The 16,377-nt window shown below is 44.7% G+C and overlaps 1 protein-coding gene across 1 annotated transcript; it reads right to left on the bottom strand.

Moving 5' to 3' along the window:
* Positions 1-1,306: 1,306 nt before the first annotated feature.
* LOC136489529 (dolabradiene monooxygenase-like) lies at positions 1,307-13,962 on the bottom strand. The gene is made up of 2 exons (XM_066486136.1): positions 13,801-13,962; positions 1,307-1,765 (listed from the first exon to the last, which is right to left on the bottom strand). Exons 1-2 carry the CDS (start codon positions 13,960-13,962, stop codon positions 1,307-1,309), a joined length of 621 nt encoding a protein of 206 aa, XP_066342233.1.
* Between the last annotated feature and the right edge of the window lie 2,415 nt (positions 13,963-16,377).

The raw sequence follows: 16,377 nt of genomic DNA, 5'->3' as shown, positions 1-16,377 counted from the left end.
ACCGAACTCTTCTCCGTCTTTAATAGCTCTTTTAGCTTCCCAACTGTCACGGGTCCTTAACCGCGGCAAGCATCATTGTTCGTCGGATGTCAGGAGTGTGGGTCTCCGGTGGCTCGGGTACTCAAGAACCTGGGTGGGGACACGGTGATGTACCAGGTTCGGGCCATCGAGGCCCTATGTCCAGCAGTGGATTGTTCTTTGTATTCCGGAGCACCCAAATACAGGGTTACAACGAAGTAGAAAGAGAGTTTGGCAGGGAATCGCTCGGTGCTATCCTACGGCTCATCGGCGGTGAGGTTACTTCCCTAGCGAGTAAGGGAAATGCTCCTCGCTCTTGTTGGGTTGCCGGGGAAGGAACTCTCTGTTGTTCCTCTCGGTTGCTTTGTTCTCGGCCGAGCTCTCGGTTGCTCCGCCTCCTAGCGCATGAGGGTGGAAGAAGGGTCCTCCCGGCTATGGGAGCTGACTTTCCCCTTATATTTCGAGGAAGGTCAGGTACAAGGCGGTTTGGAAGCTACAGTCTATAGTCTTCATGCACCGGGGTCCAGGTGGGTGCTGCTGCGGCGTGGATGTGTAAGAAAAATGGACCATCGGCCCATTGAGTTTGGATTTTGGTGTTTGATGATCAACGTGACCAAGCTGGACTAACGTGTTTACAAGTGTTTGTTTTGTAGTCTAATAGGGTGCAAACGTGACTTGGACAAAGGCGACGTGGTGATCCGATAATCAACACCTCAAGAAAGACCTTAGAAGCATCATGAAAGACCTAGAAGATCAAGCAAGTCCAAGCCACGAAAGATGGACCCAAGCTGAACGTAAGATGGCGAAGAAACAAAGAGCTAAAGGGGCATAGGACCCTGTCACGCAAGGCGTCGGACCAATCGGGTAGAGTCCGACGGTGCAAACCCTAGCCAGACACAGTGTCGGCAGAAGCGTCGGACCAAAGGAGTGAGCGTCAGGCTATACAAGCTCACTGCTCATCAAGCGAAGAAGCTGCATGAGAGTCGGACCCTAAGAACAGTACAAGCATCGGACCAATCGATGGTACAGTCCGACGGCTTCTAGAGAGGTTTCCGAGAGCGTGCGAGGCGTCGGACCGGTACAAAACTAAAGAGTGTTTATAACAACAAACGAGGTCAAACTGACTGGATTTTTTTTCACAAACATGTCTAGGCATGTTTTTCATTTAGAAAAGAGATACAAGAAAAGGTCCTAGTAAGCCTAGACTTACCACGACCAACCCGATCCTTACGAAACTAGTCTCACAAGGATAACCCACAAAGTTCATATCCCCTTGTCTTACAAGCCTTTATTGGATTGACTTCTCGTGTTGTGAAATATAAAGTATTTTTAGGTATTCAAAAATTCTAGCTCCCTTGTAGTCCAGGCTGCTGTTCTCGAACCGTTCTGGCTTGAATTCTTCAGGATCTTCCCAGTACTTGGCGTCCCTACAGATGCCCCAAACGTTGACGAACACACATGTGCCCTTGGGAATGTCGTAGCCCATGACCTGGCATGTCTCACGGCATTTGCGTGGGATCCGGAGCGGCACCGGGCAGTGCAGCCTGAGAGGTTCCTTCAACACACACTTGAGGTAGCCAAGGTTTGCCCTGGCAAGATCGTCCTGGGTGATGGTTGTGGTCTTCCCCTTGAAGGCCTCCTGGACTTCGTCCTGGGCTCTGGCCATCGTAGCCGGGTACCGGATTAGCTCTGTCATGCACCAGGTCAGTGTGGTCGACGAGGAGTCACTCCCCGCGCTAAATAAGTCCTAGCAGAACAAATGGAACAACAATTGAACATACATATATGCACCGGCGTCCAATCTTTGTGGATAGTTTCATGTTTCATGGCATTGTTAATTTCCAATAAGAAATAGAATGAAATGAAACTTGCACGAAACATCCACTTTCAGAGCAAAGTCAAAATAGAGCCAGTTGATTGGCAATGAGTCAAGTCATAAGGGCCAAGCTAAACAATAGTTAGTCTTCTATTTGTCAACAAAATTTATTTATTATTATATGTTTTCATTCTCTTTCCTTTTCCTCCCCACATACATCTCTACTGGAACCCACTACTGTCTATGCTTCCATGCCCAGCTTGTTGATTGCATGAGAGCCAAGCTCTCTTCTCTCACTGGTACAGACACAGCCTTTACTTCTGGTGGGGAAGCCCCTCTAGTCCCGGTTCCCCACCCGGGAGCAAGCATCCGGGACTAAAGGGGGTCCTTTAGTCCTGGGTCAGGAACCGGGACTAAAGGGGGACCTTTAGTCCCAGTGGGTAACACCAACCGGGACTAAAGGTGCCTCCTGACATGCCACGAGTCCGGCACCCTTTAGTCCCGGTTGGTAATACCAACCGGGACTAAAGGTTATTTTTTTTCTTTTTCTTTTCTTTTCATTTTTTTGTTTTCTTTTCAAAATAGGTTTTTGAAGTCGTATTAGTATGTTTCGGTTCAAGCACAATGAATGTATTAAATGACACAATTCAAGCATAGAACTATATATATATATATATATATATATATATATACATCCTCTAGCTTGGCTTCCATGGTAGTGTTGGGTCGAAGTAGAACTCACCCTTGGAATCGATGACCTGGTCATTAAAAAATCCGGCTATAGACTCTTGAATTGCTTTGATCTGGTCTTGTCGTATGACCTTTTCCTCCAACCATCGAGCCTACAGGTTTGAATTAAAGGAAAATAAATTAATATATGTACATACATATATATATATAAAGACATAGTAACACAATCAATAATAATAATTTAATGAATATATAGTGTATTTTTTACGTACTTTGAGTCTCTCTGTAGGAGTTCTTTGGGAGAGCTCCTTGATAAACTTGCAAACATAGTAACCACAGTAGTTGTTCCCCTGTTCCTGCCTCAGACACCACTTTACGAGAAAAAGATTTGTCATCCAATCTGGTGATCCGGTGAAAGCTATATGTTTAATTAATAAAGATGATGCGATTTAGGGGACTTACTTTCAAAGGGATTACATTCAGTGGCGCTTTGTATTTTCCCATGTGTTGCTTCTCAATAAAGGTTTTCCAAATACTGCCCAATAAAAAATTTGCCACATCATTAGATATAGTTAATCATCATGTTTGTGTGTATATATAGTTGCTAGAGATACCGAAATTACCTCTGGATAATATCTATCATATCTTGGTAGTCTTGTTGTGGTTTTCTCATCGAGTCATAGATTATCAAGTGACTTTTCACCAGATCGATGTCCATCAATATCCAGTGATTGCTGCATGTGTTTATAGGATATAACGCATAACACTCATTAATTAACTAGAATCAACATATGAGCCATTAAGGATGATCGACATTATTAACACTCACTTGAAGTTGTAGGGAAAGAGTATATCCTTCTTGTGGCGTTGGTTCACTAAGAAGTTCATGAGGTTACTCTCGGACTCAGACTTCCAATTAGGCTTTCTTTGCAGCCTTTGAATACTAAGAAGTTGTAGGGTCTTTGAATACTATATGGGGATCAACAAAACCAATTTCATTGCAGCCTTTCTTTCTGCACTATGTCATTGTAAATCTACATATATATAGTACTTGTTAGGATAATTTATATGCATATACACACATATGATGAGTTTAATAATAGATCGAAAGAATTATTACTTACAGGCAATAGCAGCTAATGATAACTTTGTCCGGAGAGGTCAAGTGGCATAGTTGATGAAATTCTACAAAGTCAACATACATAACATCATCACCACGGAACCAATGTTCATCTCTAATTCTGACACCAACGCAGAACTATCCACCGGTAGACGCCTGCATGTACCACTTATTTCGCAGGTACATTTGCGTCCCCAGATCACCTAAGGCTTGAGGGTTGTATAGACTCTGGCCTAGTACAAATTTTTTCTTCCAAATATCAACCTCCGCCGCACTCTCAATGTTTTCATCACCAAACATATGGTAAAGGTCGAGACCAGTCTCTTCAATAAATTCACCAAGGTGATCAAAATCGACATCCGGAGGTATGTTTGTCTGATGCATTAATCCTAAATTCGAACCATATTCATTACCAACAACTAGCGGGGGGACTGATTGGTGCGATTGTTGTCCGAGTTGTGCAACTCATTTCCCTGCCCGCTTCTTTTTCTGTGCCGCCTCAATTGACTTGGTGAGAGTGCGGTCATAGTCCATTAACGTTGCTTTGGACGGCTTACGAGATTCCCGCTGTTGTTGCTGGTAAGAAGCCACCTTTTTTCTTAGAATATCTGGAGCTACGAAGAAGTATGGTTTCTCCGGGTTACTCCTTGCTTCTTGATCCTTTTTAAGTTTGTCATAGAATCTGGACATATCTTTTTTATATGCATCAGTTACTTCTTCCTTCTCTTCAGATATTATTTTGGGAATAGCCATTGGTTTCATAGTGGCTTTCTTTGCCGACGGGGGCTGGTTCTTCATTTGCGGGGCTAGCCTCTTGCTAGTACTTGGCTTCTTGGTAGGCGGGGGCGGGGGAGGCGTTGGAGACCTCCTTGGAGGTGGCGGCTGTGGCGTTGGAGACTTAGAGATGGTGTGGATGCAGCCTCGCCTTTCAACACATTGTCATCATACAGAGCACTATGATGATCTGGCGATTGAACAATTGGACTTAGGTTGGGGGAGGATCTGCTACAAAAAAAGGAATGACATATTATTATGAGCAGATTGTTAATTATTTAAGCCAATATAAATTAATGATGTAGTGTTTTCATCCGGACCTATGGTGAGGTAGTTTCGGAGGAGGTGGAGGCGACATCCCGGGAATGATGATGTAGCGCTTGCGCCATAGAATGAATGTCTTCTCTTCTTCTCCTAGAGTCTTCTCGCCATCACCTCCAGGAATGTCAAGAGGCAAATCACTAAAATCTTTTTCAGCTTTATCTACTGAGATGGTAGCATATCCTTCTTGGATTATATTCCCATGAATCCTTGGTGTCTTGGTTCGGTCGATAGGATTAACAAGACCGATAGCCACCTTGATTGTGGAATTCCCCTTCGGAATGTGTAGCTCACATGATGTACAAGGTTCAGTGACGTCATCCACAGGGAAGCGCAGTCCTGTGTCCCCTTGATTTGGTATCTCCGTGGAAGCGCAACTGTTTTTCAACTGAACAAATTGGCTAATGTTGATTCCTGGCTCTGATGCCTGCTTGCTTGCACTCACTACTATTTGCACTTGCCTTCTGATTTCCTCCTGCATTCTCGCTTCAAGGTTTTTTCCCGCTCCTGTGCTTCACGCACCGCTTCCTCCAACCTCTGGAGCCGCTGTGCCTCTTCTTCCTTCTTTCTCTGACGGCTTCTGTAGGAAGGTCTGTCCTGAGGGAATCCATGCTCCCACGAGACACTTCCTTTGCCTCTAGTTCAACCACCATGTTCAATAGTCCCGATGGCGTATGTCAGTTCATCCTTCTCTCTGTTGGACCTGAACGCACCACTAGCAATAGCTCTCTGAGCATAAAACAATCTTTCTGCTGCTTCTTGCAGTCTTGCGCCATAAACACACTTCCCTGTCTCCTGGTCCAGTGTTCCCCCATGAGCGAAAAACCAATTCTTTGCACGCTCTCCCCACTCGAGTGATTCTGGTGTGATACCCTTGGCAAGAAGGTCTGCTTCCATTTTGTTCCACTTCTTAATGGTAGTCGGGTAGCCACCTGATCCCAAGTTATGGTGGTATGTCTTCTGTTGGGCATTACGTTGGTTCTTTATCACCCGACTCACACCCTCTTCCGATGTCTTGTACTGTACAAACTCATCCCAATAGGGCCTCTGCTTTGAGATCGGGCCTGGGACAGTAAAATCTGGTGCTATGTTCTTCTTGACATACGTCGTGTATAGGTGTTTCTTCCAAGTCTGAAACTAGGTGGTCATCTTCTTCATTGCCCAATCCCTAACTCGCTCCTTCAATTCATCACCATCTATTATATCATCATAACCATCTGTTTGGAGCGTGAAATGTTCCAAGACATCATTCGAAATTAACGTCTTGTCACGATCGGAGACAAAACTGATATGAGGAGCATTGGTCTTCTTCTTCCATTCACGGGTACTGATCGGGAGCCGGTCCCGTACAAGGTAACCACAGTGGTGCATGAATTTCGTTTTATTTGCCCCCCCCCCCCCTGGTTCGCCTGTATCCACATTGAACTCCGAGATGATGAAGCGGCCCTCCAATGGCTTTTTGGGACCTCGAATATTTTTACTCTTCGTTGTAGTTGTTGATGTCGATCCAGAGGGCTACAAAACATAAACATTATTTTTAATGCCATGAGCACACATAAGACATATGATAATATAAATAGCTAATAATAAAAAAATATACTTGGCCAATATGTTGTTGCTCATTTTGTTCAAGAGCTAAGTACTAACTCCCGTCATCTGCATCCTCTTGCACGTTATTTTTAGCACCATCATCGCCGGCAACTTGAGTGCCAGTGTTGATCAAATTCATCATCAACTCCTCCTCATCCATGTTTCTCGGGTCGGCCATCTAGCTTCATAAAACAAAACCAATATATAGTACGTCAAATCTTTGCTTACATGCGTAAAATCTACGAACAATATGCATTATTAAATCTTGCCCCTCGGTCACGGACACAATTCGCCACACTAGGGCGAACTGCATTGGTACTAGGGCGAATTAGGGCTATACATAAACGGCCAAGGGCAAATTGCGTCGGTGACTAGGGCGAACCACGTCGGTGACATCAACAACGTGGTTCGCCCTAGTCACCGACGCAATTCGCCCTAGTGTAATTGTTTAGCGTTAACGATAACGATAATACGAATGTTGATCGACTAGGCCACGAGAGAGGGCGGTGTGACGAGAGTGGCGGTGCTCCGCTCCGCCGTATATATGTTTGTACACATGGGTGAACGAGGAAGGCGGTGCTCCGCCGTATAAACCCTAAACCCTAGGGCGAACGAGGGCGGCGGTGCTCCACCATATAAACCCTAAACCCTAGGGCGAACGAGGGCGGTGGTGCTCCACCGTATAAACCCTAAACCCTAGGGCGAACGAGGGCGGTGGTGCTCCGCCGTATACGATCGAAGCAGTAGGTTTCTTGTGTTTCCTTGTGCTCGCGTCTGAACTCGGTGACTCGAAGAAGCAAAGCAACAAAGCGAGTTGGTAATGCAACGCTGCCATGTCACGATCGAGGTCGCAAGTGAAGCAACTACGGACGGACGCGCGCGATCGAACTGGGCAGGCCTCATCTGAGCTTTACGCTTCCGGCGACTTCGCTGGCTTCTACGCGAACAAAGCGATGCTAATGCCAAAACTAATGAAAAGCGCCTACCGCGACAGTTCATGTCTTGACTGCCACACGTACCTGGACTTGTTACTCCAGCGAGTGACAACGGCAGTGATGTACTATGTATACATGGATGGATGGCTCAATAATCGCAAGCAACGATTTGTCAACGATTTCCAACAACGACCATGGTGTGCGAGCTCGCCAGCATCGCCACCACCACGACCGTGAGCAGCCGAGCACCATGAACAGCCGAGCACCATGAACGTCGTGAACAGCCGATTGATTTGTCAACAATTTCCAACAACGACCATGAACAGCCGAGCACCATGAATAGCCGAGCACCATGAACAGTCGAGCACCATGAATAGCCAAGCACCTTGAACAGCCGAGCACCATGAACAGCCGACCGTGATAGGGGCGGTATGCTGCCGGATGCCCGCAACTGAGCGCCATTAGGCATGAGCCCAAGTCCTCCCCCTCCCACGAATGCCGAGCACCATGAACAGCCGAGCACCATGAACCGGCCGTTGGAGGAGAAGGAAAGCCGAGAGAACTCACCTCACGAATGCGGAGGTAGATCGACGGGGTCGCGCGGGCGCGCGCGGTGGAGGGCCGCACGAGGTCGTCGGCGCGAGGTGGGGTGGCGACCAGCGGTGGCGTTGTGAGGAAGAAGAGAGAAAGGGCGGTTGTTCGACGAGGAAGAAGAGGAGGGGATCGATCTGCGCCAGGCACTGGCGCTTATATACCAGGGAGATTTACTCCCGGTGCCAGCCACCAGCCAGGAGTAAAGGTCCTTTACTCCCGGTGTGTGTTACCAACCGGTACTCCCGGTTGGTAACACGCACCGGGAGCAAATGTTTTTTTTTTGGTGGGCCACGAAACTGCAGCCCACCTTTACTCCCGGGTGGGCTTCCCACCCGGGAGTAAAGGTGAGCTACAGTTTCGTTTCCCGCATGTTTTGAGCAAATTTTTTTAATAAAAATGCAATAGTCTTGTTAAATACATAGTAAATTAAATAAAAGGCATAAAATTATTTTGTTAAAAATATGGATTTTCTTTTTCTTTATTGCACATAGGAAAAATCTATAACCTAACTTTTTTTATTTTTTATTACAAATATTAAACATAATGTAACTAATATTTATTATTTCGGTAATGCAAAAATGTAGTGTTTAATTAAAATTATTAAAACTATTGGTTTTGGACAGGAAATTTGTTTTCACATCATTTTAACGTTAATATTTTAATTTTTCATCACTCAATATCCTAATTTACCTTTTTGAGAGAGAAATCCCACCAAATCAAACATTGATTTAATTTGAAACATGACATAATAAATATCTGAATTCACAATTATTACATAATATCTCAAACACACACTACATTAAATCACTATATCATCAAGTGGGCACAGCAGTGAACTTCTTCTTTACGTATGTCCCTTGGTTATGATCACGTCGTAACCATGGAGTGTCCTCATCATTTACCAAGATGCTAGGGTCTTTGTTCACTTTGATGGGCGGAATTTGGTCATCCTTTTCATAATCTTCTGACATGTCCGACTTGTCCTCAATTCCCACGATGACTCTTTTCCCTGAAAGAACTATGTGGCACTTTGGCTCTTTGGTTGAGTCATTATCGCTTTTCCCTCTTTTTGGTTTGGTAGACATATCATTGACATAGAACACCTGATTCACATCCTTGGCAAGGACGAATGGTTCGTCTTTGTACCCAATATTACTAAGGTCTACTGTTGTCATTCCATACTCGTTGTCTACTGTTACCCCGCCTCCGGTCACCTTGACCCATTGGCACTTCAACAATGGGATCTTCAAAGTAGGTGCATATTCTAGTTCCCATATTTCATCTATGCGGCCATAATATGTCTGCTTATTCCCATTCGGGTCTGTGGCATCTATGCGGACACCACTATTTTGGTTGGTACTCCTTTTATCTTGGGCTACTGTGTAGAATATGTTCCCATTTATCTCGTACCCTTTGTATGTGACGATATGCCATGATGGTTGCATAGCCAATTAATACAGTTGCTCATGGATGCTCTCATCACCTTGACATTTTTTTCGCAACCAACCGCCGAAAGTTTCCATGTGCTTACGCGTAATCCAAGCTTCAGTCTTCCCTGAAAACTCGGATCGTAAGAGATCCTTGTGTGTCTCAATATACGGATCTACCAAAGAGGAGTTCTATAGAACTGTGTACTGCGCTTTATTGAAATAATCATCCTCCGTACCAATATATGTTTTCCTCCCTAGTGTCCCCTTTCCGCTTAGTCTCCCCTCATGTCTCGATTCAGGAACACCAATCGAGTCAAGGTCGGGAATAAAGTCAACACATAACTCAATGACCTCTTCTGTTCCATAGCCCTTGGCGATGCTTCCTTCTGGGCGAGCACGGTTGTGAACATATTTCTTCAGGACTCCCATGAATCTCTCTAAGGGGAACATGTTGTGTAGGAACACAGGACCAAGAATGAAAATCTCCTTGACTAGGTGAACTAGGAGGTGTGTCATGATATCAAAGAAGGAAGGAGGGAACACCAACTCAAAGCTGACGAGACATTGAACCACATCATTCTGTAGTTTAGCTAGATCAGTTGGATCAATTGCCTTCTGAGAAATTGCATTGAGGAATGCACATAGCTTCACGGTGGCTAGACGTACATTTGGAGGTAGAATTCATCTTAATACAACTGGAAGTAATTGCGTCATGAAAACATGACAGTCATGGGACTTTAAGTTACAGAATTTCTTCTCTGGCACATTTATAATACCCTTTATATTCGAGGAGGATCCAGATGGTACCTTGATGTTGTTTAAGCATTCAAACATGATTTCCTTCTCCTCTTTGCTTAGAGTGTAGCTAGCAGGACATAAGTAATGGCGTCCATCATCTGTCTTCTCTGGATGCAGGTTGTCTCTTTCTCTCAAACAACGTAGGTCCTGTCGTGCTTCAAATGTGTCCTTAGGCTTTCCATACACACCCATGAAGCCTAGCAGGTTCACACAAAGATTCTTTGTCAGGTGCATCACGTCGATCGAGCTACGGACCTCTAGGACTTGCCAATAGGGTAGGTCCCAAAATATGGACTTCTTCTTCCACATGGGTGCGTGACCGTTAGCGTCGTTCGGAACAGGTTGGCTGCCATGTCCTTTTCCAAAGACGACTTTCACATCATTGACCATATCGAGTACATCCTCACCAGTTCGGTTGCGAGGCTTGGTCAGGTGGTCTGCCTTCCCTTTAAAATGCTTGCCTTTCTTTCTTACAGGGTGATTTGCAGGAAGAAATCGACGATGGCCAAGGTACACAACCTTTCGACATTTTTTCAAGAATACACCTCTAATATCACCGAAGGAGTGTGTGCATGCATTATATCCCTTGTTTGACTATCCTGAAAGATTACTTAGAGCAGGCCAATCATTGATTGTTACGAACAACAATGCTCGCAGATCAAAGTGTTCCTATTTGTACTCATCCGACACACGTACACCTTCTTTATTCCACAAAATGAGAAGTTCGTCAATAAGTGGTCTCAGGTACACATCGATGTCATTGCTAGGTTGCTTCGGGCCTTGGATGAGCACAGGCATCATAATGAACTTCCGCTTCATGCATAACCAAGGAGGAAGGTTGTAGATACTTAGAGTAATAGGCCAAGTGCTATGACTAATGTTCTGCTCTCCAAAAGGATTGATACCATCTGTACTTAAAGCAAACCTTAAGTTTCTCGCGTCATTTGCAAACTTCGGGAATTCTCTGTCGATTGCTCTCCACAGGGACCCATCAGCAGGGTGTCTCAACATATTGTCTACCTTACGGTCTTCTTTGTGCCATCGCAACAATTTTGCATGTTCTTTGTTTCTGAACAGACGTTTCAAGCGTGGTATTATAGGAGCATACCACATAACCTTGGCAGGGATTTTCTTCCGTGGACGTTCCCCTTCAACATCACCAGGGTCATCTCGCCTGATCTTATACCGCGATGCATGGCATACCAGGCATGCATCCAATTTCTCGTACTCTTTGCCATGGTACAGGATACAGTCATTAGGACATGCATGTATCTTCTCAATTTCTAGCCCCATAGGACAGACAACTTGTTTTGCTTCGTAGGTAGTGGCGGGCAATTCATTGTCCTTCGGAAGCATCTTCTTTTGGATTTTTAGTAACTCTCCAAATCCGTTGTCAGACACACCATTCTTTGCCTTCCATTGCAGCAATTCTAGTGTGGTTCCCAACTTTTTCTGCCCCGCATCACAAGTTGGGTACAACAATTTTTTGTGATCTTCTAGCATCCGCTCGAACTTGAGCTTCTCCTTTTCACTTTCACATTCTCTTTGTGCGTCACGAATGACCTGACAAAGATCATCAGTAGGCTCATCTTCTGCGGCTACCTCTTCTTCAGCTTCTCCCATTGCAGTATCATTGAAGCACGCACCATCAGGAATAATATCATTGTCATCCCATTGTTCTTCTTCACCTTCTTCCATTACAACGCCGGTTTCTCCGTGCTTCGTCCAACAAATATAGTTTGGCATGAAACCTGACTTGAACAAGTGTGAATGAAGAGTCCTTGAGCAAGGATATTCCACTGTATTCTTACATATGGCACATGGGCAGCACATGAAACCGTCGCGTTTGTTTGCCTCGGCCGCACGTAACAAAGAATGCACGCCGTCAATGAACTCTTGGGAGCGGCGATCAGCATTGTACATCTAATGCCGGCTCATCTGCATTACATGACATAAATACCATATTAAAACCTAGATCATAATTAATTATTTATACAACATGCGTGCCACCACAAAAGGTACAAATTTATGAAAGCATCGCTACAATGTAGGCAATCCCAACTACCACTAAAAGAACTAAAGCTAAAATACATTTCAGGAGCACAAGGATTTCGCGACCAATGTCAACTAAAACAGACAGATCCCCCGATTGTGCAATATCTTTGGGCTTCTTCGGCTGCATCACTGCCTCATTAGCCGCCGTATCTGCCTGTTGTGAAAGATATTTTTGCACGAGTTCAACATACTCTTCCTCCTAGTAGAAGCCTGAACATCGTCCACTGCCATCCCACTGAAATTAAAACAAAAAATTAGAACTTTAATCACAACCATCATGAAAATAGGTATAAACTAACCATAATCATAAAATACGATAAAATAACTCACATTGCGATCTGGACACTTGTAGAAGATACGACCATTGTTGGGACCCTCCTTCTTCACTCGGTACTCCATCACAATCTTCGTCTCATCACGACACTTGCCGCATGGAATGAGAGGGAGGCCCGGCCTAAGTCGCTTTGGAAACCCATGAGAGGCCGAGGACCCAGAAGCAGTTGCCATCTACTCTCTATACTCATTTTTTAATACACTATAAATTTCTCATTTTATAAACAAATAAAATTAAAAAAACTATAAAATTATCTATATCTCTAAACAATGAAGTGTGCTATGCATGCTAGAAATAAAAAGTGAATACTAATTTTAAATACCTACTTTAACCTTTCTTCATCCAAATATGCAAACTATAAGTTATTTTGAGCTCAAATTATTTACAAATAAAAAAAACACCATAAAAACAATATATATAGTGAACAATATGAGATAAGCCAATGATGAAAAATGAGAGTATGAGATTGGTAACCTTTACAACTAAAGAATCGACGGAGGAATCGAAGAAATCGATGGAGGAATCAAAGAATGGATGGAGGAACAATAGAGGGAGGAAGCAAAAACACTAGTGCAGTGAGCTTCAAAATGTGCTGAGCTCGGGCTCGGAGAGGAAGAAGGAGATGACCGGGATATAAAGGGGGGACCTTTAGTCCCGGTTGGTGGCTTCAACTGGGACTAAAGGTAACTTTCCAACCCCCGGCACAGCCACGGCCCGTGAGTAGACCTTTACTCCCGGTTGGAGCCACCAACCGGGAGTAAAAGTCTACCTTTAGTCCTGGTTGGTGGCTCCAACCGGGACTAAAGGTCCCTGCCACCTCTGTCTGGCGCAGTAGCCGTTGGGCAGGGACCTTTAGTCCCGGTTGGAGCCACCAACCGGGACTAAAGGTCTCTCTAGTCCCGGGCGCAAAAAATGCCAGGACTAGAGCCCATTTTGGTCGAGGATCATAGGTCTGTTCTCTACTAGTGTCTCTCTTTCCTTCTCTCTTCCACATCAGCAAAAATATTGATTAGCTTGGTTATAAGACAATTGTTGTACTTGCTCTCAATACAAAGTTTCATTCTATAGTTTTATAAGCATTTAATTTTATGACTCGTTGAGAGTTGATAATCGTACTAGGAGAGTTTCATCTAGATGAAACCCATTTCTTCTCTCTTTTCTTAAATATACTGCCATGTCATCAAAATACCTATGTGGCAACCTATTTAATGCAAATAAAAGTCAAATGAAACTCTCACCGAGACTGGCCTAACTAAGATAATAAGATAGCGGAGGACAAGCAATTAAGGCACAGCGATGGGAAATTGGGAACGCGTCCGACTTACAATCATGAGTGCCATGACGATGTCATCTGTGAGCTCGATGGGCAGGCTGGCCTCTTTCTGCAGCCTGAGCAAGATAGAGATAAAGCTCTCATTTGAAGTCTTGTCAGCCCGGTCCATGGCTTCCTTCGTCTCGCGGATGATCTGGCCAATGATGTGCGCCATCTAGTCGCGGCATAGGTGTGTAGAGGATGATGGCGGTGGTGTCGGTGAAGAAAGTGAAGAGTCAATCAAAATAGCGGCCACCTTCTCGTTCTCACTATCATCATCGGATGAGCAACTTGATGAATCAATATCCATGAGACAATCACCGACGATGTATGCCTTGCCATTCTTCTTCTTCTTGTGAAAATCCTTCTTCTTGTATGGCTTGTTTTTCTTCTTCTCATCATTATCTTCATCACTTGAGTCATCTTTCTTGCCCTTGTACTTCTTCTTGTACTTGTCTTTTTTGGGCTTGGGGCATTGATGAGCAAGATGATCAAGTTCTCCACAATTATAGCAATCCATCTCAGAGATTGGCTTCCTTCTATTGCTAGTGAAGAACTTCTTCTTTTTGCCGTCAAACTTGACACCATTCTTGTTGAGCTTCTTAAGCATCTTGCTAGTTCTTCTCACCATGAGAGCAAGACTTGCATCATCAATTTCATCATCACTTGAGCTCTCATATTCAACTCTTGCTTTGCCCTTGTTCTCTTGGCTAGCCTTGAATGCTAAGTCTTTCTTCTTGGTGGAAGAAGGGTCATCTTGTGGTGTGATGTGCATATACATCTCATGTGCATTAATCTTTCCCAATATTTGAGTTGGTGCAGCGGTGGAAAGATCACCTTGATGAAGCACGGTCACAATATGCCCATATTTGTCAGTAGGGAGGACACTCAAGATTTTTCTTACAACATCGGAAGGTTGCATTTGTGTAAGTCCTAGTCCATTGACTTCCTCTACAAGAACATTCAAACGTGAGTACATCTCATTAGCACTTTCTTTAAGAAGCATCTCAAATGAATTAAGCTTTTTCACAACTAGATGATAGCATTCCTCATGCTCACTCTTTGTTCCCTCATGGAGCGCACAAATGTCCGACCATAGTGCATGGGCATTCTTGTGGTTCTGCACACGGTTAAACATATCTTTGCAAAGGTCTCCAAAGATGGTGTTTCTAGCCTTTGCATTCTATTTCTCATAAATGACTTCATCGCCTTGAAGGTGTGTGGGATCCTTAGGTTTTGGGAAACCTTGAGAGGCGGCTCTAAGAATTCCAACATCTAGAGCTTCTAAGTAAGCCTCCATGTGGATTTCCCAATAAGGAAAATCATCTCCCTCAAAGATAGGAGGAGGTCCATCCCCATGGGACATCTTTCTCTAGGCGGTTAAGCCTAGCACGAGGCTCTGATACCAATTGAAAAGGATCAAGATGCCCAAGAGGAGGGTGAATTGGGCTAATTCTAAAATTCTTTGCAATAATTAAACCCTACACTTAGCCCACTTCACCCCTTGTGCCTAGAATGTGTTCCTATTATTCTGCCACACAAAAGTTTTGCACCCTAGGTTCCAATCCTACTCTAGCATGGCAATTCTAAGAATGTAAAGACAAGAAATGAATTACTCAAATGTAAATGCTTAAAGTAAAGAGAGGAGAAGGAATGCAGCGATGTTTTGCCGAGGTATCGGATAGTCGCCACTCCCCACTAGTCCTCGTTGGAGCACCCACGTAAGGGTGTAGCTCTCCCTTGATCCGTGCAAGGATCAAGTGCTCTCTACGGGCTAATTCTTCGATACTCCATCGCGGTGAATCTTCCACAACTGCTCACAACTTGAGTTGGGTCATCCACAAGCTCCGCCGGATGATCACCAAACTCCTAATCACCACCAAGCTGTCTAGGTGATGGCGGTCACCAAGAGTAACAAGCAAAAATCTCACTTGACCACGACAAGCCTAATGAGAAGAGTGGATGCACACTTGCTACTCTCCTTACACTAATAAGGCCTTAATCTTGGATTCTCATATCTCAATCACATCACTAGGCTCTTGCTCTCCTTTGCACTCTCAAGGGTGTTTCTCAGCTGAACAAATGGGCAAGAGTACTCCCTTGGACGAGTGGAGTAAGTATTTATACCCTCTCATTCAAAACATAACGTTTGGGGGTTGAGTCATCACTCTTCGGGGTGATCGGACGCTCCGGTCAGGGTGACCAGACGCCCCGGTCAGTTATCCCCGCCACTGTGTCAGAAAGAGCCGTTAAGTTCTGACCGGACTCTGACCTGTGTTCGGTCAGCACTGATCGGATGCACCGGTCATGAAAACTGCTCTCTGGAACCTTACTGATGTTGACCGGATGCTGGCACCCAGAGTTCGGTCACTTCGCTGTTCAGCATCTGGTCAGTTAGCGGATCCTGACCAGCGTCCGGTCAGCACTGACCAGACGCGTTCGATTAGGAATATCCCTCTCTAGAACCTCTCTAGAGTTGACCGAACTCTAGCACCCAGCGTTCGGTCACTTTTCACTCAACGTCTGGTCTCAACCAGATGGCTCCAGTTGAACAAATGAACTGACCGGACTCACCCTTTAGCGTCTGGTC

Source organism: Miscanthus floridulus, chromosome 10, assembly GCF_019320115.1.
Source record: "Miscanthus floridulus cultivar M001 chromosome 10, ASM1932011v1, whole genome shotgun sequence".
Lineage (NCBI taxonomy): Eukaryota > Viridiplantae > Streptophyta > Magnoliopsida > Poales > Poaceae > Miscanthus > Miscanthus floridulus.
The sequence above is the reverse complement of the archived record's forward strand: the minus strand, read 5'-3'. Positions and strand labels throughout refer to the sequence as shown.